The sequence below is a fragment of the Oculina patagonica genome, chromosome 11, assembly GCF_052425735.1.
Source record: "Oculina patagonica isolate OP01 chromosome 11, crgOcupat, whole genome shotgun sequence".
Classification (NCBI taxonomy): Eukaryota; Metazoa; Cnidaria; class Anthozoa; order Scleractinia; family Oculinidae; genus Oculina; species Oculina patagonica.
The window spans coordinates 14,459,544-14,482,403 of record NC_135768.1 but is presented as its reverse complement, the minus strand read 5'-3'; the positions used below and the strand labels follow the sequence as shown (position 1 = coordinate 14,482,403).

Here is a 22,860-nt window from a genome sequence, read left to right as displayed (position 1 = left end):
TGGTGGCTATGGCAACGCGGGCCAATATAACCAGGGTGGACAGGGTAAGAACTTAATTTTCTCCATCTGTTGTAAAATAGACAAAGTATTTAAAGGTGCTTAAAGCCCTGAGGTTTAAGAAAAAACGTTAAGTTCAACTTCATTTTAATGTGATTATTTTCCATCACAACCTTCATAGAGGGAAACATTGGCTTTCAGAATGGAGCCCAACAGCAAATCAATGGCCATGACAATGCCGGCCAGAAGAACGTTCCAGGTAAGATACAATAACACTTAAGTTAATTGCTTTGAAACTTAAAAAAAATGAAGAATATTGTCAGGCTATAATTTTCAATTTAGTAGCTGTTTTTACTTACTTTTAAAGTCACACTGTTTGCTTCTTCTTTGGTTTGACCACACAACATGATTCGAACTAACTTGCATTTCTCGTTTTCGCGTGCTAGTATGGTGATGTCGTTTTGAATTTGTGTTGGTTTCTTGTTTCATCTGCGTGATTGTACAGATGTGATAGGTTTGGTTTTGGTGACAATCTGCAATCAAAACAATATTGTCAGCCTATAATTTTCAATTTAGTAGCTGTTTTTATTTTCTTTTAAAGTCACAGTGTGTTTGATTCTTCTTTGGTTTGACCACACAACATGATTCGAATCAACGTGCATTTCGCGTGCTAGTATGGTGCACGGTGTTGCTAATTTCTCGGCTCTTGAATGATCCACAAGAGATACTTCATGCCAAATTTTAGACTGAAAGGTGAACTATTCGAGCAGTAGAATTATTTAATTGCAGAATTTTTAAACATCATTACAGAGCAATGTATGGGCACGTTGCACAGAATTGCAAATTTCTCGCCTCTTGAAAGATTTTCATCAAAAACAAAAAGGTAGAGTTTTAAAGAGTCAAACAGAGATACTTCATGCCAAATTTTAGACTGAAAGGTGTTATATTCAAGCCGTAGAATTATTTAATGGTTCATATTTAATTATTTATTAAATTATTTACAGAACAATGTACGGGCACGTTGCACAGAATTCCAAATTTCTCGGCTCTTGAAAGATTTTCATCAAAAACAAAAGTGTAGGGTTATAAAGAGTCAAACAGAGATACTTCATGCCAAATTGTAGACTGAAAGGTGTTATATTCAAGCCGTAGAATTATTTAATGGTTCATATTTAATTATTTATTAAATTATTTACACAACAATGTATGGGCACGTTGCACAGAATTGCAAATTTCTCGGCTCTTGAAAGATTTTCATCAAAAACAAAAGTGTAGGGTTTTAAAGAGTCAAACAGAGATACTTCATGCCAAATTTTAGACTGAAAGGTGTTATATTCAAACCGTAGAATTATTTAATGGTTCATATTTAATGGTACTTATTTAATTATTAATTTAATTATTTAATTTTATTTATTTTATATCTTGTTTGTGTAATTATTTATTTTTCAGGTAAACGTGGTATCTCCTTTACGGGCGCGGGATCTAACCAGGTACTTGGTGGCTATGGCAACGCGGGCCAATATAACCAGGGTGGACAAGGTAAGAACTTAATTTTTTCCATCTGTTGTAAAATAGACAAAGTATTTAAAGGTGCTTAAAGCCCTCGAGTTTTAAAAAAAAACTTCAAATTCAATTTCGTTTTAATGTGACCATTTTCCATCACAACCTTCATAGAGGGAAACATTGGCTTTCAGAATGGAGCCCAACAGCAAATCAATGGCCATGACAATGCCGGCCAGAAGAACGTTCCAGGTAAGATACAATAACACTTAAGTTAATTGCTTTGAAACTTAAAAAAAAATGAAGAATATTGTCAGGCTATAATTTTCAATTTAGTAGCTGTTTTTATTTTCTTTTAAAGTCACAGTGTGTTTGATTCTTCTTTGGTTTGACCACACAACATGATTCGAACCAACGTGCATTTCGCGTGCTAGTATGGTGCACGGTGTTGCTAATTTCTCGGCTCTTGAATGATCCACAAGAGATACTTCATGCCAAAGTTTAGACTGAAAGGTGTAATATTCGAACAGTAGAATTATTTAATTGCAGAATTTTTAAACATTATTACAGAGCAATGTATGGGCACGTTGCACAGAATTGCAAATTTCTCGCCTCTTGAAAGATTTTCATCAAAAACAAAAAGGTAGAGTTTTAAAAAGTCAAACAGAAATTCTTCATGCCAAATTTTAGACTGAAAGGTGTTATATTCAAGCCGTAGAATTATTTAATGGTTTATATTTAATTATTTATTAAATTATTTACAGAACAATGTATGGGCACGTTGCAACGAATTGCAAATTTCTCGGCTCTTGAAAGATTTTCATCAAAAACAAAAACGTAGGGTTTTAAAGAGTCAAACAGAGAGACTTCATGCCAAATGTTAGACTGAAAGGTGTTATATTCAAGCCGTAGAATTATTTAATGGTTCATATTTAATTATTTATTAAATTATTTACAGAACAATGTACGGGCACGTTGCACAGAATTGCAAATTTCTCGGCTCTTGAAAGATTTTCATCAAAAACAAAAGTGTAGGGTTATAAAGAGTCAAACAGAGATACTTCATGCCAAATTTTAGACTGAAAGGTGTAATATTCGAGCAGTAGAATTATTTAATTGCAGAATTTTTAAACATCATTACAGAGCAATGTATGGGCACGTTGCACAGAATTGCAAATCTCTCGCCTCTTGAAGGATTTTCATCAAAAACAAAAACGTAGGGTTTTAAAAAGTCAAACAGAGTTACTTCATGCCAAATTTTAGACTGAAAGGTGTTATATTCAAGCCCTAGAATTATTTAATGGTACTTATTTAATTATTTAATTTTATTTATTTTATATCTTGTTTGTGTAATTATTTATTTTTCAGGAAAACGTGGTATCTCCTTTACGGGCGCGGGATCTAACCAGGTACTTGGTGGTTATGGCAACGCGGGCCAATATAACCAGGGTGGACAAGGTAAGAACTTATTTTCTTCCATCTGTTGTAAAATAGACAAAGTATTTAAAGGTGCTTAAAGCCCTCCAGTTTTAAGAAAAAAACGTCAAGTTCAATTTCATTTTAATGTGATCATTTTCCATCACAACCTTCATAGAGGGAAACATTGGCTTTCAGAATGGAGCCCAACAGCAAATCAATGGCCATGACAATGCTGGCCAGAAGAACGTTCCAGGTAAGACACAATAACACTTAAGTTAATTTCTTTGAAACTTAAAAAAAAATGAAGAATATTGTCAGGCTATAATTTTCCATTTAGTAGCTGTTTTTATTTTCTTTTAAAGTCACAGTGTGTTTGATTCTTCTTTGGTTTGACCACACAACATGATTCGAACCAACGTGCATTTCGCGTGCTAGTATGGTGCACGGTGTTGCTAATTTCTCGGCTCTTGAATGATCCACAAGAGATACTTCATGCCAAATTTTAGACTGAAAGGTGTAATATTCGAACAGTAGAATTATTTAATTGCAGAATTTTTAAACATCATTACAGAGCAATGTATGGGCACGTTGCACAGAATTGCAAATTTCTCGCCTCTTGAAAGATTTTCATCAAAAACAAAAAGGTAGAGTTTTAAAGAGTCAAACAGAGATACTTCATGCCAAATTGTAGACTGAAAGGTGTTATATTCAAGCCGTAGAATTATTTAATGGTTCATATTTAATTATTTATTAAATTATTTACACAACAATGTATGGGCACGTTGCACAGAATTGCAAATTTCTCGGCTCTTGAAAGATTTTCATCAAAAACAAAAGTGTAGGGTTATAAAGAGTCAAACAGAGATACTTCATGCCAAATTGTAGTCTGAAAGGTGTAATATTCAAGCCCTAGAATTACTTAAAGGTACTTATTTAATTATTTATTAAATTATTTAATTTTATTTATTTTATATCTTGTTTGTGTAATTATTTATTTTTCAGGAAAACGTGGTATCTCCTTTACGGGCGCGGGATCTAACCAGGTACTTGGTGGCTATGGCAACGCGGGCCAATATAACCAGGGTGGACAGGGTAAGAACTTAATTTTCTCCATCTGTTGTAAAATAGACAAAGTATTTAAAGGTGCTTAAAGCCCTGAGGTTTAAGAAAAAACGTTAAGTTCAACTTCATTTTAATGTGATTATTTTCCATCACAACCTTCATAGAGGGAAATATTGGCTTTCAGAATGGAGCCCAACAGCAAATCAATGGCCATGACAATGCCGGCCAGAAGAACGTTCCAGGTAAGATACAATAACACTTAAGTTAATTGCTTTGAAACTTAAAAAAAATGAAGAATATTGTCAGGCTATAATTTTCAATTTAGTAGCTGTTTTTACTTACTTTTAAAGTCACACTGTTTGCTTCTTCTTTGGTTTGACCACACAACATGATTTGAACTAACTTGCATTTCTCGTTTTCGCGTGCTAGTATGGTGATGTCGTTTTGAATTTGTGTTGGTTTCTTGTTTCATCTGCGTGATTGTCCAGATGTGATAGGTTTGGTTTTGGTGACAATCTGCAATCAAAACAATATTGTCAGCCTATAATTTTCAATTTAGTAGCTGTTTTTATTTTCTTTTAAAGTCACAGTGTGTTTGATTCTTCTTTGGTTTGACCACACAACATGATTCGAATCAACGTGCATTTCGCGTGCTAGTATGGTGCACGGTGTTGCTAATTTCTCGGCTCTTGAATGATCCACAAGAGATACTTCATGCAAAATTTTAGACTGAAAGGTGAACTATTCGAGCAGTAGAATTATTTAATTGCAGAATTTTTAAACATCATTACAGAGCAATGTATGGGCACGTTGCACAGAATTGCAAATTTCTCGCCTCTTGAAAGATTTTCATCAAAAACAAAAAGGTAGAGTTTTAAAGAGTCAAACAGAGATACTTCATGCCAAATTTTAGACTGAAAGGTGTTATATTCAAGCCGTAGAATTATTTAATGGTTCACATTTAATTATTTATTAAATTATTTACAGAACAATGTACGGGCACGTTGCACAGAATTCCAAATTTCTCGGCTCTTGAAAGATTTTCATCAAAAACAAAAGTGTAGGGTTATAAAGAGTCAAACAGAGATACTTCATGCCAAATTGTAGACTGAAAGGTGTTATATTCAAGCCGTAGAATTATTTAATGGTTCATATTTAATTATTTATTAAATTATTTACACAACAATGTATGGGCACGTTGCACAGAATTGCAAATTTCTCGGCTCTTGAAAGATTTTCATCAAAAACAAAAGTGTAGGGTTTTAAAGAGTCAAACAGAGATACTTCATGCCAAATTTTAGACTGAAAGGTGTTATATTCAAACCGTAGAATTATTTAATGGTTCATATTTAATGGTACTTATTTAATTATTAATTTAATTATTTAATTTTATTTATTTTATATCTTGTTTGTGTAATTATTTATTTTTCAGGTAAACGTGGTATCTCCTTTACGGGCGCGGGATCTAACCAGGTACTTGGTGGCTATGGCAACGCGGGCCAATATAACCAGGGTGGACAAGGTAAGAACTTAATTTTTTCCATCTGTTGTAAAATAGACAAAGTATTTAAAGGTGCTTAAAGCCCTCGAGTTTTAAAAAAAAACTTCAAATTCAATTTCGTTTTAATGTGACCATTTTCCATCACAACCTTCATAGAGGGAAACATTGGCTTTCAGAATGGAGCCCAACAGCAAATCAATGGCCATGACAATGCCGGCCAGAAGAACGTTCCAGGTAAGATACAATAACACTTAAGTTAATTGCTTTGAAACTTAAAAAAAAATGAAGAATATTGTCAGGCTATAATTTTCAATTTAGTAGCTGTTTTTATTTTCTTTTAAAGTCACAGTGTGTTTGATTCTTCTTTGGTTTGACCACACAACATGATTCGAACCAACGTGCATTTCGCGTGCTAGTATGGTGCACGGTGTTGCTAATTTCTCGGCTCTTGAATGATCCACAAGAGATACTTCATGCCAAAGTTTAGACTGAAAGGTGTAATATTCGAACAGTAGAATTATTTAATTGCAGAATTTTTAAACATTATTACAGAGCAATGTATGGGCACGTTGCACAGAATTGCAAATTTCTCGCCTCTTGAAAGATTTTCATCAAAAACAAAAAGGTAGAGTTTTAAAAAGTCAAACAGAAATTCTTCATGCCAAATTTTAGACTGAAAGGTGTTATATTCAAGCCGTAGAATTATTTAATGGTTTATATTTAATTATTTATTAAATTATTTACAGAACAATGTATGGGCACGTTGCAACGAATTGCAAATTTCTCGGCTCTTGAAAGATTTTCATCAAAAACAAAAACGTAGGGTTTTAAAGAGTCAAACAGAGAGACTTCATGCCAAATGTTAGACTGAAAGGTGTTATATTCAAGCCGTAGAATTATTTAATGGTTCATATTTAATTATTTATTAAATTATTTACAGAACAATGTACGGGCACGTTGCACAGAATTGCAAATTTCTCGGCTCTTGAAAGATTTTCATCAAAAACAAAAGTGTAGGGTTATAAAGAGTCAAACAGAGATACTTCATGCCAAATTTTAGACTGAAAGGTGTAATATTCGAGCAGTAGAATTATTTAATTGCAGAATTTTTAAACATCATTACAGAGCAATGTATGGGCACGTTGCACAGAATTGCAAATCTCTCGCCTCTTGAAGGATTTTCATCAAAAACAAAAACGTAGGGTTTTAAAAAGTCAAACAGAGTTACTTCATGCCAAATTTTAGACTGAAAGGTGTTATATTCAAGCCCTAGAATTATTTAATGGTACTTATTTAATTATTTAATTTTATTTATTTTATATCTTGTTTGTGTAATTATTTATTTTTCAGGAAAACGTGGTATCTCCTTTACGGGCGCGGGATCTAACCAGGTACTTGGTGGTTATGGCAACGCGGGCCAATATAACCAGGGTGGACAAGGTAAGAACTTATTTTCTTCCATCTGTTGTAAAATAGACAAAGTATTTAAAGGTGCTTAAAGCCCTCCAGTTTTAAGAAAAAAACGTCAAGTTCAATTTCATTTTAATGTGATCATTTTCCATCACAACCTTCATAGAGGGAAACATTGGCTTTCAGAATGGAGCCCAACAGCAAATCAATGGCCATGACAATGCTGGCCAGAAGAACGTTCCAGGTAAGACACAATAACACTTAAGTTAATTTCTTTGAAACTTAAAAAAAAATGAAGAATATTGTCAGGCTATAATTTTCCATTTAGTAGCTGTTTTTATTTTCTTTTAAAGTCACAGTGTGTTTGATTCTTCTTTGGTTTGACCACACAACATGATTCGAACCAACGTGCATTTCGCGTGCTAGTATGGTGCACGGTGTTGCTAATTTCTCGGCTCTTGAATGATCCACAAGAGATACTTCATGCCAAATTTTAGACTGAAAGGTGTAATATTCGAACAGTAGAATTATTTAATTGCAGAATTTTTAAACATCATTACAGAGCAATGTATGGGCACGTTGCACAGAATTGCAAATTTCTCGCCTCTTGAAAGATTTTCATCAAAAACAAAAAGGTAGAGTTTTAAAGAGTCAAACAGAGATACTTCATGCCAAATTGTAGACTGAAAGGTGTTATATTCAAGCCGTAGAATTATTTAATGGTTCATATTTAATTATTTATTAAATTATTTACACAACAATGTATGGGCACGTTGCACAGAATTGCAAATTTCTCGGCTCTTGAAAGATTTTCATCAAAAACAAAAGTGTAGGGTTATAAAGAGTCAAACAGAGATACTTCATGCCAAATTGTAGTCTGAAAGGTGTAATATTCAAGCCCTAGAATTACTTAAAGGTACTTATTTAATTATTTATTAAATTATTTAATTTTATTTATTTTATATCTTGTTTGTGTAATTATTTATTTTTCAGGAAAACGTGGTATCTCCTTTACGGGCGCGGGATCTAACCAGGTACTTGGTGGCTATGGCAACGCGGGCCAATATAACCAGGGTGGACAGGGTAAGAACTTAATTTTCTCCATCTGTTGTAAAATAGACAAAGTATTTAAAGGTGCTTAAAGCCCTGAGGTTTAAGAAAAAACGTTAAGTTCAACTTCATTTTAATGTGATTATTTTCCATCACAACCTTCATAGAGGGAAATATTGGCTTTCAGAATGGAGCCCAACAGCAAATCAATGGCCATGACAATGCCGGCCAGAAGAACGTTCCAGGTAAGATACAATAACACTTAAGTTAATTGCTTTGAAACTTAAAAAAAATGAAGAATATTGTCAGGCTATAATTTTCAATTTAGTAGCTGTTTTTACTTACTTTTAAAGTCACACTGTTTGCTTCTTCTTTGGTTTGACCACACAACATGATTTGAACTAACTTGCATTTCTCGTTTTCGCGTGCTAGTATGGTGATGTCGTTTTGAATTTGTGTTGGTTTCTTGTTTCATCTGCGTGATTGTCCAGATGTGATAGGTTTGGTTTTGGTGACAATCTGCAATCAAAACAATATTGTCAGCCTATAATTTTCAATTTAGTAGCTGTTTTTATTTTCTTTTAAAGTCACAGTGTGTTTGATTCTTCTTTGGTTTGACCACACAACATGATTCGAATCAACGTGCATTTCGCGTGCTAGTATGGTGCACGGTGTTGCTAATTTCTCGGCTCTTGAATGATCCACAAGAGATACTTCATGCAAAATTTTAGACTGAAAGGTGAACTATTCGAGCAGTAGAATTATTTAATTGCAGAATTTTTAAACATCATTACAGAGCAATGTATGGGCACGTTGCACAGAATTGCAAATTTCTCGCCTCTTGAAAGATTTTCATCAAAAACAAAAAGGTAGAGTTTTAAAGAGTCAAACAGAGATACTTCATGCCAAATTTTAGACTGAAAGGTGTTATATTCAAGCCGTAGAATTATTTAATGGTTCACATTTAATTATTTATTAAATTATTTACAGAACAATGTACGGGCACGTTGCACAGAATTCCAAATTTCTCGGCTCTTGAAAGATTTTCATCAAAAACAAAAGTGTAGGGTTATAAAGAGTCAAACAGAGATACTTCATGCCAAATTGTAGACTGAAAGGTGTTATATTCAAGCCGTAGAATTATTTAATGGTTCATATTTAATTATTTATTAAATTATTTACACAACAATGTATGGGCACGTTGCACAGAATTGCAAATTTCTCGGCTCTTGAAAGATTTTCATCAAAAACAAAAAGGTAGAGTTTTAAAGAGTCAAACAGAGATACTTCATGCCAAATTTTAGACTGAAAGGTGTTATATTCAAGCCGTAGAATTATTTAATGGTTCACATTTAATTATTTATTAAATTATTTACAGAACAATGTACGGGCACGTTGCACAGAATTCCAAATTTCTCGGCTCTTGAAAGATTTCATCAAAAACAAAAGTGTAGGGTTTTAAAGAGTCAAACAGAGATACTTCATGCCAAATTTTAGACTGAAAGGTGTTATATTCAAACCGTAGAATTATTTAATGGTTCATATTTAATGGTACTTATTTAATTATTAATTTAATTATTTAATTTTATTTATTTTATATCTTCAAGTTGTGTAATTATTTATTTTTCAGGTAAACGTGGTATCTCCTTTACGGGCGCGGGATCTAACCAGGTACTTGGTGGCTATGGCAACGCGGGCCAATATAACCAGGGTGGACAAGGTAAGAACTTAATTTTTTCCATCTGTTGTAAAATAGACAAAGTATTTAAAGGTGCTTAAAGCCCTCGAGTTTTAAGAAAAAACGTCAAGTTCAATTTCGTTTTAATGTGACCATTTTCCATCACAACCTTCATAGAGGGAAACATTGGCTTTCAGAATGGAGCCCAACAGCAAATCAATGGCCATGACAATGCCGGCCAGAAGAACGTTCCAGGTAAGATACAATAACACTTAAGTTAATTGCTTTGAAACTTAAAAAAAATGAAGAATATTGTCAGGCTATAATTTTCAATTTAGTAGCTGTTTTTATTTTCTTTTAAAGTCACAGTGTGTTTGATTCTTCTTTGGTTTGACCACACAACATGATTCGAACCAACGTGCATTTCGCGTGCTAGTATGGTGTACGGTGTTGCTAATTTCTCGGCTCTTGAATGATCCACAAGAGATACTTCATGCCAAAGTTTAGACTGAAAGTTGTAATATTCGAACAGTAGAATTATTTAATTGCAGAATTTTTAAACATCATTACAGAGCAATGTATGGGCACGTTGCACAGAATTGCAAATTTCTCGACTCTTGAAAGATTTTCATCAAAAACAAAAAGGTAGAGTTTTAAAAAGTCAAACAGAGAGACTTCATGCCAAATTTTAGACTGAAAGGTGTTATATTCAAGCCGTAGAATTATTTAATGGTTCATATTTAATTATTTATCAAATTATTTACAGAACAATGTATGGGCACGTTGCACAGAATTGCAAATTTCTCGGCTCTTGAAAGATTTTCATCAAAAACAAAAACGTAGGGTTTTTAAGAGTCAAACAGAGAGACTTCATGCCAAATTGTAGACTGAAAGGTGTAATATTCAAGCCCTAGAATTATTTAATGGTACTTATTTAATTATTAATTTAATTATTTAATTTTATTTATTTTATATCTTGTTTGTGTAATTATTTATTTTTCAGGTAAACGTGGTATCTCCTTTACGGGCGCGGGATCTAACCAGGTACTTGGTGGCTATGGCAACGCGGGCCAATATAACCAGGGTGGACAAGGTAAGAACTTAATTTTTTCCATCTGTTGTAAAATAGACAAAGTATTTAAAGGTGCTTAAAGCCCTCGAGTTTTAAAAAAAAACTTCAAATTCAATTTCGTTTTAATGTGACCATTTTCCATCACAACCTTCATAGAGGGAAACATTGGCTTTCAGAATGGAGCCCAACAGCAAATCAATGGCCATGACAATGCCGGCCAGAAGAACGTTCCAGGTAAGATACAATAACACTTAAGTTAATTGCTTTGAAACTTAAAAAAAAATGAAGAATATTGTCAGGCTATAAATTTTCAATTTAGTAGCTGTTTTTATTTTCTTTTAAAGTCACAGTGTGTTTGATTCTTCTTTGGTTTGACCACACAACATGATTCGAACCAACGTGCATTTCGCGTGCTAGTATGGTGCACGGTGTTGCTAATTTCTCGGCTCTTGAATGATCCACAAGAGATACTTCATGCCAAATTTTAGACTGAAAGGTGTAATATTCGAACAGTAGAATTATTTAATTGCAGAATTTTTAAACATTATTACAGAGCAATGTATGGGCACGTTGCACAGAATTGCAAATTTCTCGCCTCTTGAAAGATTTTCATCAAAAACAAAAAGGTAGAGTTTTAAAAAGTCAAACAGAAATTCTTCATGCCAAATTTTAGACTGAAAGGTGTTATATTCAAGCCGTAGAATTATTTAATGGTTTATATTTAATTATTTATTAAATTATTTACAGAACAATGTATGGGCACGTTGCAACGAATTGCAAATTTCTCGGCTCTTGAAAGATTTTCATCAAAAACAAAACGTAGGGTTTTAAAGAGTCAAACAGAGAGACTTCATGCCAAATGTTAGACTGAAAGCTGTTATATTCAAGCCGTAGAATTACTTAATTGTTCATATTTAATTATTTATTAAATTATTTACAGAACAATGTATGGACACGTTGCACAGAATTGCAAATTTCTCGGCTCTTGAAAGATTTTCATCAAAAACAAAAGTGTAGGGTTATAAAGAGTCAAACAGAAGTACTTCATGCCAAATTGTAGACTGAAAGGTGTAATATTTAAGCCCTAGAAATATTTAATGGTACTTATTTAATTATTTATTAAATTATTTAATTTTATTTCTTTTATATCTTGTTTGTGTAATTATTTATTTTTCAGGAAAACGTGGTATCTCCTTTACGGGCGCGGGATCTAACCAGGTACTTGGTGGCTATGGCAACGCGGGCCAATATAACCAGGGTGGACAGGGTAAGAACTTAATTTTCTCCATCTGTTGTAAAATAGACAAAGTATTTAAAGGTGCTTAAAGCCCTGAGGTTTAAGAAAAAACGTTAAGTTCAACTTCATGTTAATGTGATTATTTTCCATCACAACCTTCATAGAGGGAAACATTGGCTTTCAGAATGGAGCCCAACAGCAAATCAATGGCCATGACAATGCCGGCCAGAAGAACGTTCCAGGTAAGATACAATAACACTTAAGGTAACTGCTTTGAAACTTAAAAAAAATGAAGAATATTTTCAGGCTATACTTTTCTAAAGAAAAGAACGTTTGGCCTCAGCCAGAAATAAAGGACGTTCTTATTTTTTAAAGAAAAAGAGTGTACTGCGACAGTCAACAAACGTCTCAGCCGGGCGTATATGTATATTTTGTAGCCGCTACAGTTACGGCCTACAGAAGAAGACTTTTTGAAGCCTTTGACGCTTTAGTAAAACTTCTAGATTAATTCAAGTTTAACATTGTGTAATTTTATCCTAATTTACTTATTTATTCAGGTGGCGGATATGGCGGATATCGGTACGGGAAATAAATAAAATTCATGCAGTTCCTGTTTTTTTTTTCTTTTTTCAGGAAAACGTGGCTGATATGGCGGATACGGAAAATAAAAAAATTCAGGCATTACTCTTTTCACCTGAGTACGAGAAACGGCTGTTAAACTTGATTTACTTTGTAGTTCAGTAATGTTTGCGCTTTCAGAGCTGATGTTATCTCATCACATACAGAGAGCAATAATTGTAAAAGTAGAAAAGCAATAAAGGTGTTTAAAATGCAGTTTTAGTGTTTGCATGATCAATATTGTTTTGATTGGCCCTTGATGTGACTTGGATTGAGGGAAGAATGGTAAGACAATAGAAGATGACCCAAAATGCTGTAGAAAATTCGATCCAAGAGTATCGTGTGACTTCTTAAAAATACCTCTAATCGCGGACTGAACCCAGTTTATATACAGCTAATTCGAGAAAGATTGTCGGAAAAAAGCACAAAAGTGCATGCGACAAGACTGAAAGGTGGTCTGGGTATTCCCTTGAATTTTGCATATTGGCCTAGATGAAATGTACAAGTTTCTATTTTTGCACGTGAAGATTTTGTTTTTCCTTTCAGGAGGCCATTTTCTGTAGCTTTACTTTTTCTATCGCATGTCTTTGTGGTTTGAAAATTAATCTAAAATTCAGCGTGGCTAAAAGTACCTGATTTCCACATGTTTGAAGAGATAGAAAAACGTGAAATTTGCGTTTGTCATGTCGCCATCTTATTAGTATTTTGCACGTGCAGTAGCTCTTTACTTCTACCCATAGTACCTTTCGGTCTTGTCGCGTGCACTCTTGTGCTTTTTTCGACAACCTTTTTCGAATTAGCTGTATATCGTCATATCATTTCTCGCAAAATTCTCTGAAAGTAACGTAAAAGCTCTCCCTGCCTGTTAAGCGCCCCTCCCCCCAATACGCGGGGGAAACGAGTGTAACTACGACGAGAATCGTTTTTTAGCAAAACTTTATATAACTTTAACTGCAAACAAGGAAATGCTGACAAGTTGATAGAAGACTTCGGCATGCTCCACTCTCGCACCATGTGCTATGTCACGTGATGTTTATCAGTCCAATAGTTCCACTACTGTCCATCCCTTCTAAAGGGAGTAACCATAGGCGTACGAGGCGGGGGGGGCGAGGGGGGCTTTAGCCCCTCCCCCCCAATGCCAAAATTTTTCGGGCAAAACGCTAAGAATTCGGGCAACAAGCCAGAGAAAAAATAGACAATAAGCAGACAAATCTCAACATTATAATCAAAACGAATTACATCAACAGAAAAAGGCAGTGTCGATAGATTTCTACTATTTAACCAATTATCTAAAGTTAAAATCAGAGGGTCTTTAATTCAAGCACTTCAGTAAGGTCAAAGGAAGCATTTTAATGATGTTTTAGATACTTACTAGTAAAGAATTTGTGAGCTCTCGATAATTAAAATACTATCAAGTTTGAAAAATAACGTGAAATTTAATCGTTCAATAAAGATAAATTCTTCCCACCATTTAGTATAAAAGTGTTCTTCCCTTGCCTGTTTTTAGGGTCCTTTGGGGCTATTTTGTCGTTACGGAAGGATTTAGCTATTTTACAGTGGGTTAGTTAGTTATCTCCCCCCCCCCTTGCCCTTAAAGAAATTTTATTTAAATGTTCACCCCAAATCCACCTTAAAGGGGCAGTATCACGAGAATCACTTCAAAAAGTAAAAGTCAAAAGAAATGTTTATGTTAAAGGAAACTTTAAAGTATTGGTAAAGCTTTGTCAAAAATGACTATAACAGTCCACTAAAGTAATAAAAGATGCATCATCATGAGATATACAGGCATGAGATTTCAAAGAAAAATTGAAAACGTCTGGCAGACGTTTTCAAACTCTGCCCATGTGTCATGGACAAATCGTTAAAAAATAAATACATTTTTCTCTCCTTTGAAATATTCACGCAATATCTTCACGTTGGTATTTTCTATGGAGTTTGTGAATGAGTGAAGCTATTGAGGCATAATTTTAGCTCCGTTAGAGCGAAAATCAGAAGTACATAATCTGCGAAAATGCATCAAAATCGCCATGATACTGCCCCCTTAATACGATACCTTAGCTTACAGGATTGTACCACGTAATAATTGTTTTAGAAAGCTCCCTTAACTCCAGAGCAATTTGCTCTGGAGTTAAGGGAGCTTTCTAAAACAATTATTGAGCAATGATCTTTTCTTCAAATCTCTCGAAACCTCAGGAATTAACAACCAATGCCAGAGTCTTGCACAGTTGATGCCTTCGTGGCGCGTTTAAAGATTAAGTCTTTAAATTGCTCAGAAATAGGTGTGTTGTTTTATTTACGTTTCTTGCGTTTGGCTAGATGACATTACCTTATAATAGCTTTTAAGACACAGTGGAAAGCTGCTCTCAAACAATTTCAATACGATGTTGATGCGTATTGATGCCTCAGAAGGTCGCAATAAATGATAAGCAGCGGCTAAAAACTTACAAACTTTTAATGTATTACAATTTTTTTAGTACACATGCACTCTTCAATGTCCACGACAGCTGCTGTTTTCCAACTAGCAAAATGGAGATTAGGCCTCAAAACTTCTTTAAGGGTTAAATTAAAAACAATTTTTAAGTTAAATTTGTACAGTGACGTTGTAAGCCATATCAACCAAGTTGGCATTCCACATTATGTTGACTATTTAAATGGTGTCGGTAGCTTAGACATAAGGTGTTAAATCCTTGCGGAGTTGAGATCGAAACATTCGTTAACAGTGAAAAGAGTATCCCTCTTGGAATGATTGGTTAACCCTGTGATGTGACCAAATGAAAGACATGTTGTGTAAACAAATCGAACAGTACCTCCGATGGTTGTTGAACAATAACAATAAAAAATCAAGTAATTGCCAACAGTTCTCCTGCAATGCTAATAAGCTAATGTTGGTCGTGTTCTTTGTAGACCTGTAGATCAACCATTTCAGCAGCAACCGAATTTGGTTGAAGTTTTCCAATAAATAGAGAATAATTTTCAACCATTCATTTTCAGTTGAAATGGTCGATAACTCAGTTTTAGGACGTGATCTATTGCGATGAATCGTGTTCGTTGGTTAATTCAGTACTGATCGTGTTTCTATATTGCGAAGCAACGTATTCGATTGGTTAGGTTTAATACGGATTGTTGAATATTGTTCAACCATTTCAACCGATAACGATTGAAACTGTTGTTGAATTGGGAAACTTCAACCACATCTCTCGGCACCAATTCAACAGATTAAAATGCCGGTTGAAAACGTTACTCAGCTAATTAAACCGAAAAATTTTTATTCCTAACTGAAAACAAACTGAACGTAACAACCTGAAGAGGGTTCATGCAAATGCAACAAGGCGTCATGGAGCCTCAATTGATTTCCGTTTCCTGTAGTGGTTGTTTTCTTTTATTTCTTTGAAGTTTTTTTTGTTCCGTTTCCTGTAGCTCTTTATTTCGATAGGCTTTTGTAAGTTATCGCCTAGAACAGATCATTCCAGGCTTTTTTCACCCAATATTATTGGTATTGTTCACCCGGCAATGTCACTGATATTGGTTATCATTGAAGTACTGAAGTACAAGGACACTGATGAAATGAGTACCTCAAAATGCAAAAAAAAGCTAAGCTTGCAAGTGATATCTTGTACAATGACACAAAGTTACAGCTTCGCAAAGACGTCAAATAATTTTACATATAATTGTATGCTTAGAACAAGTTTGCTCTGTAAGTAACTTCTATGAAGTTTAAATGTAACGTGGAATTTAAACGCTCAATAAAGTTAAATTCCACCCGCCATTTAGTATAATTAGTGTACTTTTTTTGCCTGCCTTTTGAGGTGCTTTTGGACTATTTTGTCTTTACGGCAGGATTTAGCTGTCTAAGCTATTTCGCAGGGGGTTAGTTAGTTATTACCCTCCTATTTTCTTCTCCCCTTGCCTTTCAACTGTTTACCCTAAATCCACCTGAATACGATACCTTAGCTTAGAGGATTGTGTCGCGTCATAATTGTTTCAGAAAGCTCCTTCAACTCCAGAGCAATGATCTTTTCTTCAAATCTCTTGAAATCTCAAGAATAAAAATCCATCCGTTTAAAGGACAGGTCTTTAAATTGCTCAGTTAAAAAGAGGGTGTTCTTTTATTTACGTTTATTACGTTTGGCTAGATGACATTACCTTATAATAGTTTTACGACCCAGTAGAAAGCTGCTCTCAAACAATTTTAACACGACGCTGATGCGCACTGATGCCTCAAAAGGTCGCAATAAATCTGATGGGTAGCGGCTAAAAACTTATAAACTTTTAATGTCTTATTAAGTACACTAGCACTTTTCAATTTCCACAACAACCGCTGTTTTCCAACTAACAAAATGGACATTTGGCAGTTCTTTAACGGCTAATTTAAAAACCTTTTTTGGTTAAATTCATACAGTGACATTGTAAACCACATCGTTATGTTAATATTAACCATGCAAGTTGGCATTTACAGTTTGTTGACTATTTGAGTGGTCAAAAGGTGTTTTCTTGCGGAGTTGAGATCGAAGCATTCGTTTACAGTGAAAAAATGAAGAGTATCCCAGTTGGAAAAATAAAACATATTAAAGGTGGCAAAAATAATTTATTAACCCAGTGATGTTACCAAATAAAAGATCTGTTGTGTAAACAAACCGAACAGTACCTCTGATGGTTGTTGAACAATAACAATAAAATCAAGTAATTGCTGAAAGCTCACCTGAAATGCTAATTAGCTAATATGTTGTGAAATTTTGAATTTAGTTGGGTCGTGTTCTATGTAGTCCAACCATTTTTACAGCAACCGAATTTGGTTGAAGTTTCCCAATTAATAAATGAATACTGTTCGAAACCATTTTCAGTCGAAATGGTTGCTAAGTTTTAGGATCGGCCGTGATCTATTGAGATATACCTCGTTGGTTGGATAATTAAATCGTGCTTCTGATTGGGAAAAAATGTACACGGTTGGTTAGGTTGAAACGTGCCAATGCAACAAGGCGTCATGGAGCCTCAATTGATTTCCGTTTCCTGTAGTTGTTTTTTTCTTAGATTCTTTTTGAAGTTGTTTTTTCCTTTTGCTGTAGCAGTTAAGTTTGATAGGCTTTTGTGTAAAGTTATCGCCTAGAACAGATCATTCCAGGCTTTACTACTCCCAATATCACTAACATTGTTCACCATCACTGATATTGATCATCAGTGAAGTGAAAATCTGCCGACACTGATGAAATAAGCACCTCAAAATGAGTAAAATAGCCAAGTTTGCGAGTCGCATCTTGTAAAATCACACAAAGTTATAGCTCTGCGAAGTCGGCAAATATTTGTACATACGTTTGTATGCTGGAGCAAGTTTGCCCTCCCCCCACCCCTCACCCCTCATAGGATAGAACCATTTTTCGCTATTTTGCAAGACGTGATATGACTCCCATTTACTTTAATGTCCACTTTCCAGCAGTGTCGATAGATTTGCGCTACTTAACCAATATCTAAAGTTGAAATGAACCATGGAGAAGCGTATATTCTTTTCACGCACTTTCCTCACAAAGGTTAACAAGCACCAATATATCAAGAGTAAAAGTAGCATTTTAGTGATGTTTTTAGATAATTATTAGCAAAACTGACTGATAAAGCGTCAGAAAACGTACATGAAAGCGTACTAAGATTGTTTGAAGTAAATAAAACTCAATCCCTCGACTGGGCTTAGTTCTCTTGACTCGGTCAGAACCGGTCGGATGACCAACAGAGGACTGAGGAGACTTCAGCGCTTTAACGTTGAAATTGTCATTGCACATTGTTGGGACGGCGTAAGAAAAAAATTGGAGAAAAACAGCTATCAGCAAGAGTAACTATAAGCATTTTAGAGACTGTTTTCTGGTGGAAAGAGTGTGAAAACAAAAATTGGTGCATTAATTTAAGGTGTTAGTAGGAGGACAATTATACCTCATGCACGCTTGATTATGAAGTACGTTTTCCGTATCCTTTGGTTGCATGTTTATTCCGTTTCCTGAAATGATTTACATCCGTTTCCTGTCGCATCTTCCATCCATGAACAAATATGCTAATGACGACATTGGATGCTATTTAAACAAACCGTGTTGGACAGATCAATACGCCATCGACGGTGATTCCAAGAGAGGCTTTCAGAGTGTCCAAAAATCTTCTACTGACAAGTAACCCGTGATTCTGTCTCAAAAGGTAATTCGTTTAATCTGACAAGTTTATTTTTCTCTACTTTATTCCAAATTCTTATGAGTTAGGGCCAGTGGTTGGATTTTCTACCTATTTACCTCAGCTTATGTTTTTTTCTTTCTATTTCTGAGCCTCTCAGCCTTGCAGTTCTTGTCTCTGTATTTTTATTTTTGGCTGATTAGAGCTGTCGCCAGCTCCTACGTACACTAGCAGCATTTTCGTCCGCGGTCCCTTGCTTTCTACTGTCTCTATCGGTACCCACAGTCTTCGTTTTCTTCGCAATTTGTTTTTGCAGATCTTCGGTGTTTTTTAAGCAGGTCTCTGTTTTATCTTCGTTTTTTTCGTGAAATGTAGTCAAATGCCAAAATTCAGAAATTCCAGATACTTTCTGTAGTGTTTACGAGTTTTGACAGTTTTATCTGAGTGTTCAATCTGATCACGCGAATTTTGGTCAATTTCAGATATTCGCTTTAATCTTGAGATCTTCGTTTTTTCCGCGGTGATCTTCGCGTCTTCGATTTCTTCGGAAATACCCATAGAGAGGCTCAATCCTACCTCTAACATTTCTCAACAGACATGCAGCATGGTGCTACAAATCGACTAAGAAAGTGTTTGCAGATTTACGATACACACACAAAAGGCACACAAAATTGACTGATCTAATACTGTCTACAAGCTACACTGATAATCTACTATTTTCTGTTATGTACTTTTAAAGGAAGATGGAGATGAAGTGCCTTGTCTTTTTCTTTATGTGTATTGGCCTGGCGATGTCTGTGGTAAATATGTTATATATAGTCATGATGGTGATAACAATAATAATATAAAACCTTTTTTAAAAAAGGGACGTCTTAAGTTGAGTTTCTGATCGGAAAACGCCATCTATTAGGTTAACATAAAGCGCGAACAATTAAAATTTTCTTCATGATTGAGTCGTTTCCTTAATGTACTTTTTGTTTCTTTATTCATTATAGTTTCCTATTCATCGTGATTCTGCGAAGAAATTTGGTCGACTTGCAAGGGATCCTCAACAAGAACGTGATCCAGTGGAGCTGGAAAACACGATGACTAGTAAGTCTATCAGTTTATTGTAAGTAGTTGTTTTCACTGGACTTGAAAAATTGCTTTGTTTCAATGGCCTGGGTTTGATAGCAATATGCGCTTGTCAAATCGTATTTAAAGGCACAACTAAACGTGAATGCCATTTTTGCGCCACTTAATATGCATTTACTGGCAATTTCTCGTTCACATTTCGAGCAATGCAAAAACTCTATGCTCATCGCATAAATCTTTGCTTTAGGTGTTTTGTAAATTTTTAGGTGATTTTTGGGGACGTTTGGGAGGAAATAGTTTTTCTCAAAGGATTTGTAAAATTTCGAGAAATAAGAAATATTGAAGATTTGATGTAGTTTTAAAATTAGAATTTGAAGTTAAAAATTTTGAGATGGACACCAAAACAGTCCCCTGACAACCTGGGGTGCTCTTGCGTGGGGGTCAACTGTCTGATAGTGTTCCAATAATAGTTTTCTTTCTTCTACCCCTTCTTTAAACCTCTTAAAATTTCATTGAAATTCTCATTTAGTTTCGCCTTAACTTATCCCGTTTCCTAGTGCTAGTATGGTCTCCTTTCGTTAATTTATCTGCTTGATTGGCAAGATGTGATTAGTTTGGTTTTGGTTTTTAAACGTGAAATCAAAAATTGTTCGGATCATTTTTAAATCTCAGTTTAAGTTTATTCCTATTTTTTTCTGTTTGTCTATTTGTTTAATGAAATTTTAAACCATTGACAACCTTTTTTATAAGAACTTGAGGCTGTAAGAAACGACAACATTTTGAGAACATAGATATATAAATATATATATTGTACGTATCTGTATTTCTCTTTTCATCTAGATACTGTGTAATAAATCTTGTTGTTTGTCCCTTTTTGACAAGCGCAGTATGAACATCTGCCAATGATCATAGAAAACATCGGGTTTAATTCAATTGTAATATGCCCTTTTCGCAGAAACACGCGGCGACAGCCGACGTCAGTTTAATTATGGAGGCTATGGGAACAACAACATTGGCCAACAAGGAATCAACTCGGGGAATGTTATCGGCGGCGGAAATGTCGGATGGTATGGCCGACGCGGTAGGTACTGCTTCTCGTACAGAAGTGTTTAATTTAATTGAAGTACCGTATTTTCTCAATTAAACGCCCCCGGCGTTTATTTCAAACTTGGCTTGGTGGACCCGGCGTTTGTTTGAAGCCGGCGTTTAATCGGGGTCCGGCGTTTATTAACGAGGTGCAATTTTTTGTCAATTTCTCATATTGATTTATTACTTACCGAACTCCGAGATCCAGGGGCAGTTTGTCAATACGGGGCAATTTTTCCCATCGTTCCGCCCCGAAAACCTGTCCCTAGGTCTCTAAAAGTGATTATTACCCAAAGGTACATTATGGCGGATTGAAATACGTCAGTCATGAAGACAGGAACGCGAACATTACTATGTTTATTTTGTTGTACAGCGTCCATTCTAGCTATGTTACACCGAACGTTTCCTTTGAACATTTATGAAAATTTCCAAAGCAACATACCGTACTAGTAAATCATAGCAGTGCCATTCAAGAGAATATATTTACTTGTTAGCTTGACCGCAAATAAACGCCGGGACCTCGAACAAAAGCCCCCGGCATTTATTTAAAAATTAGCAATTTTGACCCGGCGTTTATATGAGGCCGGCGTTTAATCGGGGCCCGGCGTTTAATCGAGAAAATACGGTAATTCTTATGCCTAACTAAACTTCCTGTACACAGCACATGAGAAAAACCGTGGGACTACGAACATTATTTAGCATAAGCTCAGTTGTGTTCCATTGGAAATCTGCGAATCTGATTGGTTCTTCCGCTGTTTTCTATTTTAACAATAGAGTGTTTCTGTCGAGGAACTATCGGCTGTTAGCATAACCACACTGACCTACTATTGGTAATCGCGTAATCTGATTGGCTAAACAGGTGCCTACTATCGATCCGTAGAAGGCTCTCGGAGCGCGCGCTTAGTCTTCGCTGAATTTTATCAATCAAAACCTTCAATAAATCAACTCTAGCTATATTTTGTGTTTAATAGATAGGTCAGTGGGTTATGCTAACACAATTAGACGGCTCGCTCTCGGTTTCTACCGGCTTTTGATAGTTGACTCGGGGCTTCGCCCCTCGCCAACTATCAGCCGATAGAAACCTCGAGCTCGCCGTCTAATTGTTAAATAGTTGCCCCGCGGAAATTTGATGTTCTTAAAACAAATATTAGCCCGAGAAGCGAAGCTTCGAGGGCAAATATGCTAGTTTTAAGAACATCAAATTTCCAAGGGGCAACTATCAGACCGATAGTTCCGAGACAGAAACACTCTATTGTCTTTATTGTTCACCACTAAACTTTCTTCTGCGCGCACATACAAAAACAAGCATCGTGAATTATTTTCACTTTTCAGGATTAAAAAACTCAATTGAAAGTCGAAATTTAACAAACGAAACAAAACCAGACGAGAAACCCACTAAATGCAGTAAATTTGGTTGGGTTTTTTTGTCTGCAGGCAGCTTGTTTACAAAAAACAGTCACGGGCGGGCACTATCGATCCGGGCATTTTTCACGGGAGGGCACTATTTTAACAATAGAGTGTTTTTGTCGACGAACTATCGGCTGATAGTTGCCCCGCGAAAATTTGATGTTCTTAAAACAAATATTAGCCCGAGAAGCGAAGCTTCGAGGGCAAATATGCTAGTTTTAAGAACATCAAATTTCCAAGGGGCAACTATCAGACCGATAGTTCCGAGACAGAAACACTCTATTGTCTTTATTGTTCACCACCAAATTTTCTTCCGCGCGCACATACAAAAACAAGTATCGTGAATTATTTTTACTTTTGAGGATAAAAATCTCAATTGAAAGCCGAAATTTAACAAACGAAACAAAACCAGACGAGAAACCCACTAAATGCAGTGAATTTGGTTGAGTTTTTTTGTCTGCAGGCACGCTTGTTTACAAAAAAAAGGCACGGGTGCGCTCGGGAGGGCACTATGGGCTGATAGTGCCCTCCGGCGCGCGGGCACTATCGCGTCACGTGTTCAATTTAAACCAATCAGAATCGGAAAAAATTTAGTGGTGAACTAT

At 35.3% G+C, this 22,860-nt stretch overlaps 1 protein-coding gene and 1 long non-coding RNA gene across 5 annotated transcripts in view; both read left to right on the top strand.

The window, feature by feature from the left end:
• LOC144629658 (uncharacterized) overlaps positions 1 to 12,518 on the top strand; it is a 240,225-nt gene extending 227,707 nt beyond the window's left edge. Inside the window, exon 25 of the mRNA XM_078487889.1 lies at positions 12,484 to 12,518. Coding sequence (XP_078344015.1) covers positions 12,484 to 12,518 — 35 coding nt within the window. The remainder of the gene's footprint in view (positions 1 to 12,483) is intronic.
• Positions 1 to 22,860, top strand: part of LOC144630429 (uncharacterized) — an 89,381-nt gene that overhangs the window by 64,550 nt on the left and 1,971 nt on the right. Inside the window, exons 1-4 of one of the 4 annotated variants that reach the window (XR_013566518.1) lie at positions 18,641 to 18,715; positions 19,428 to 19,485; positions 19,684 to 19,780; positions 20,718 to 20,843. This is a non-coding gene — a long non-coding RNA (uncharacterized LOC144630429). Of the gene's footprint in view, positions 1 to 18,640; positions 18,716 to 19,362; positions 19,489 to 19,683; positions 19,781 to 20,717; positions 20,844 to 22,860 lie in introns of those variants that run through there. The other 3 variants (XR_013566516.1, XR_013566517.1, XR_013566519.1) reach the window with 3 other exon arrangements.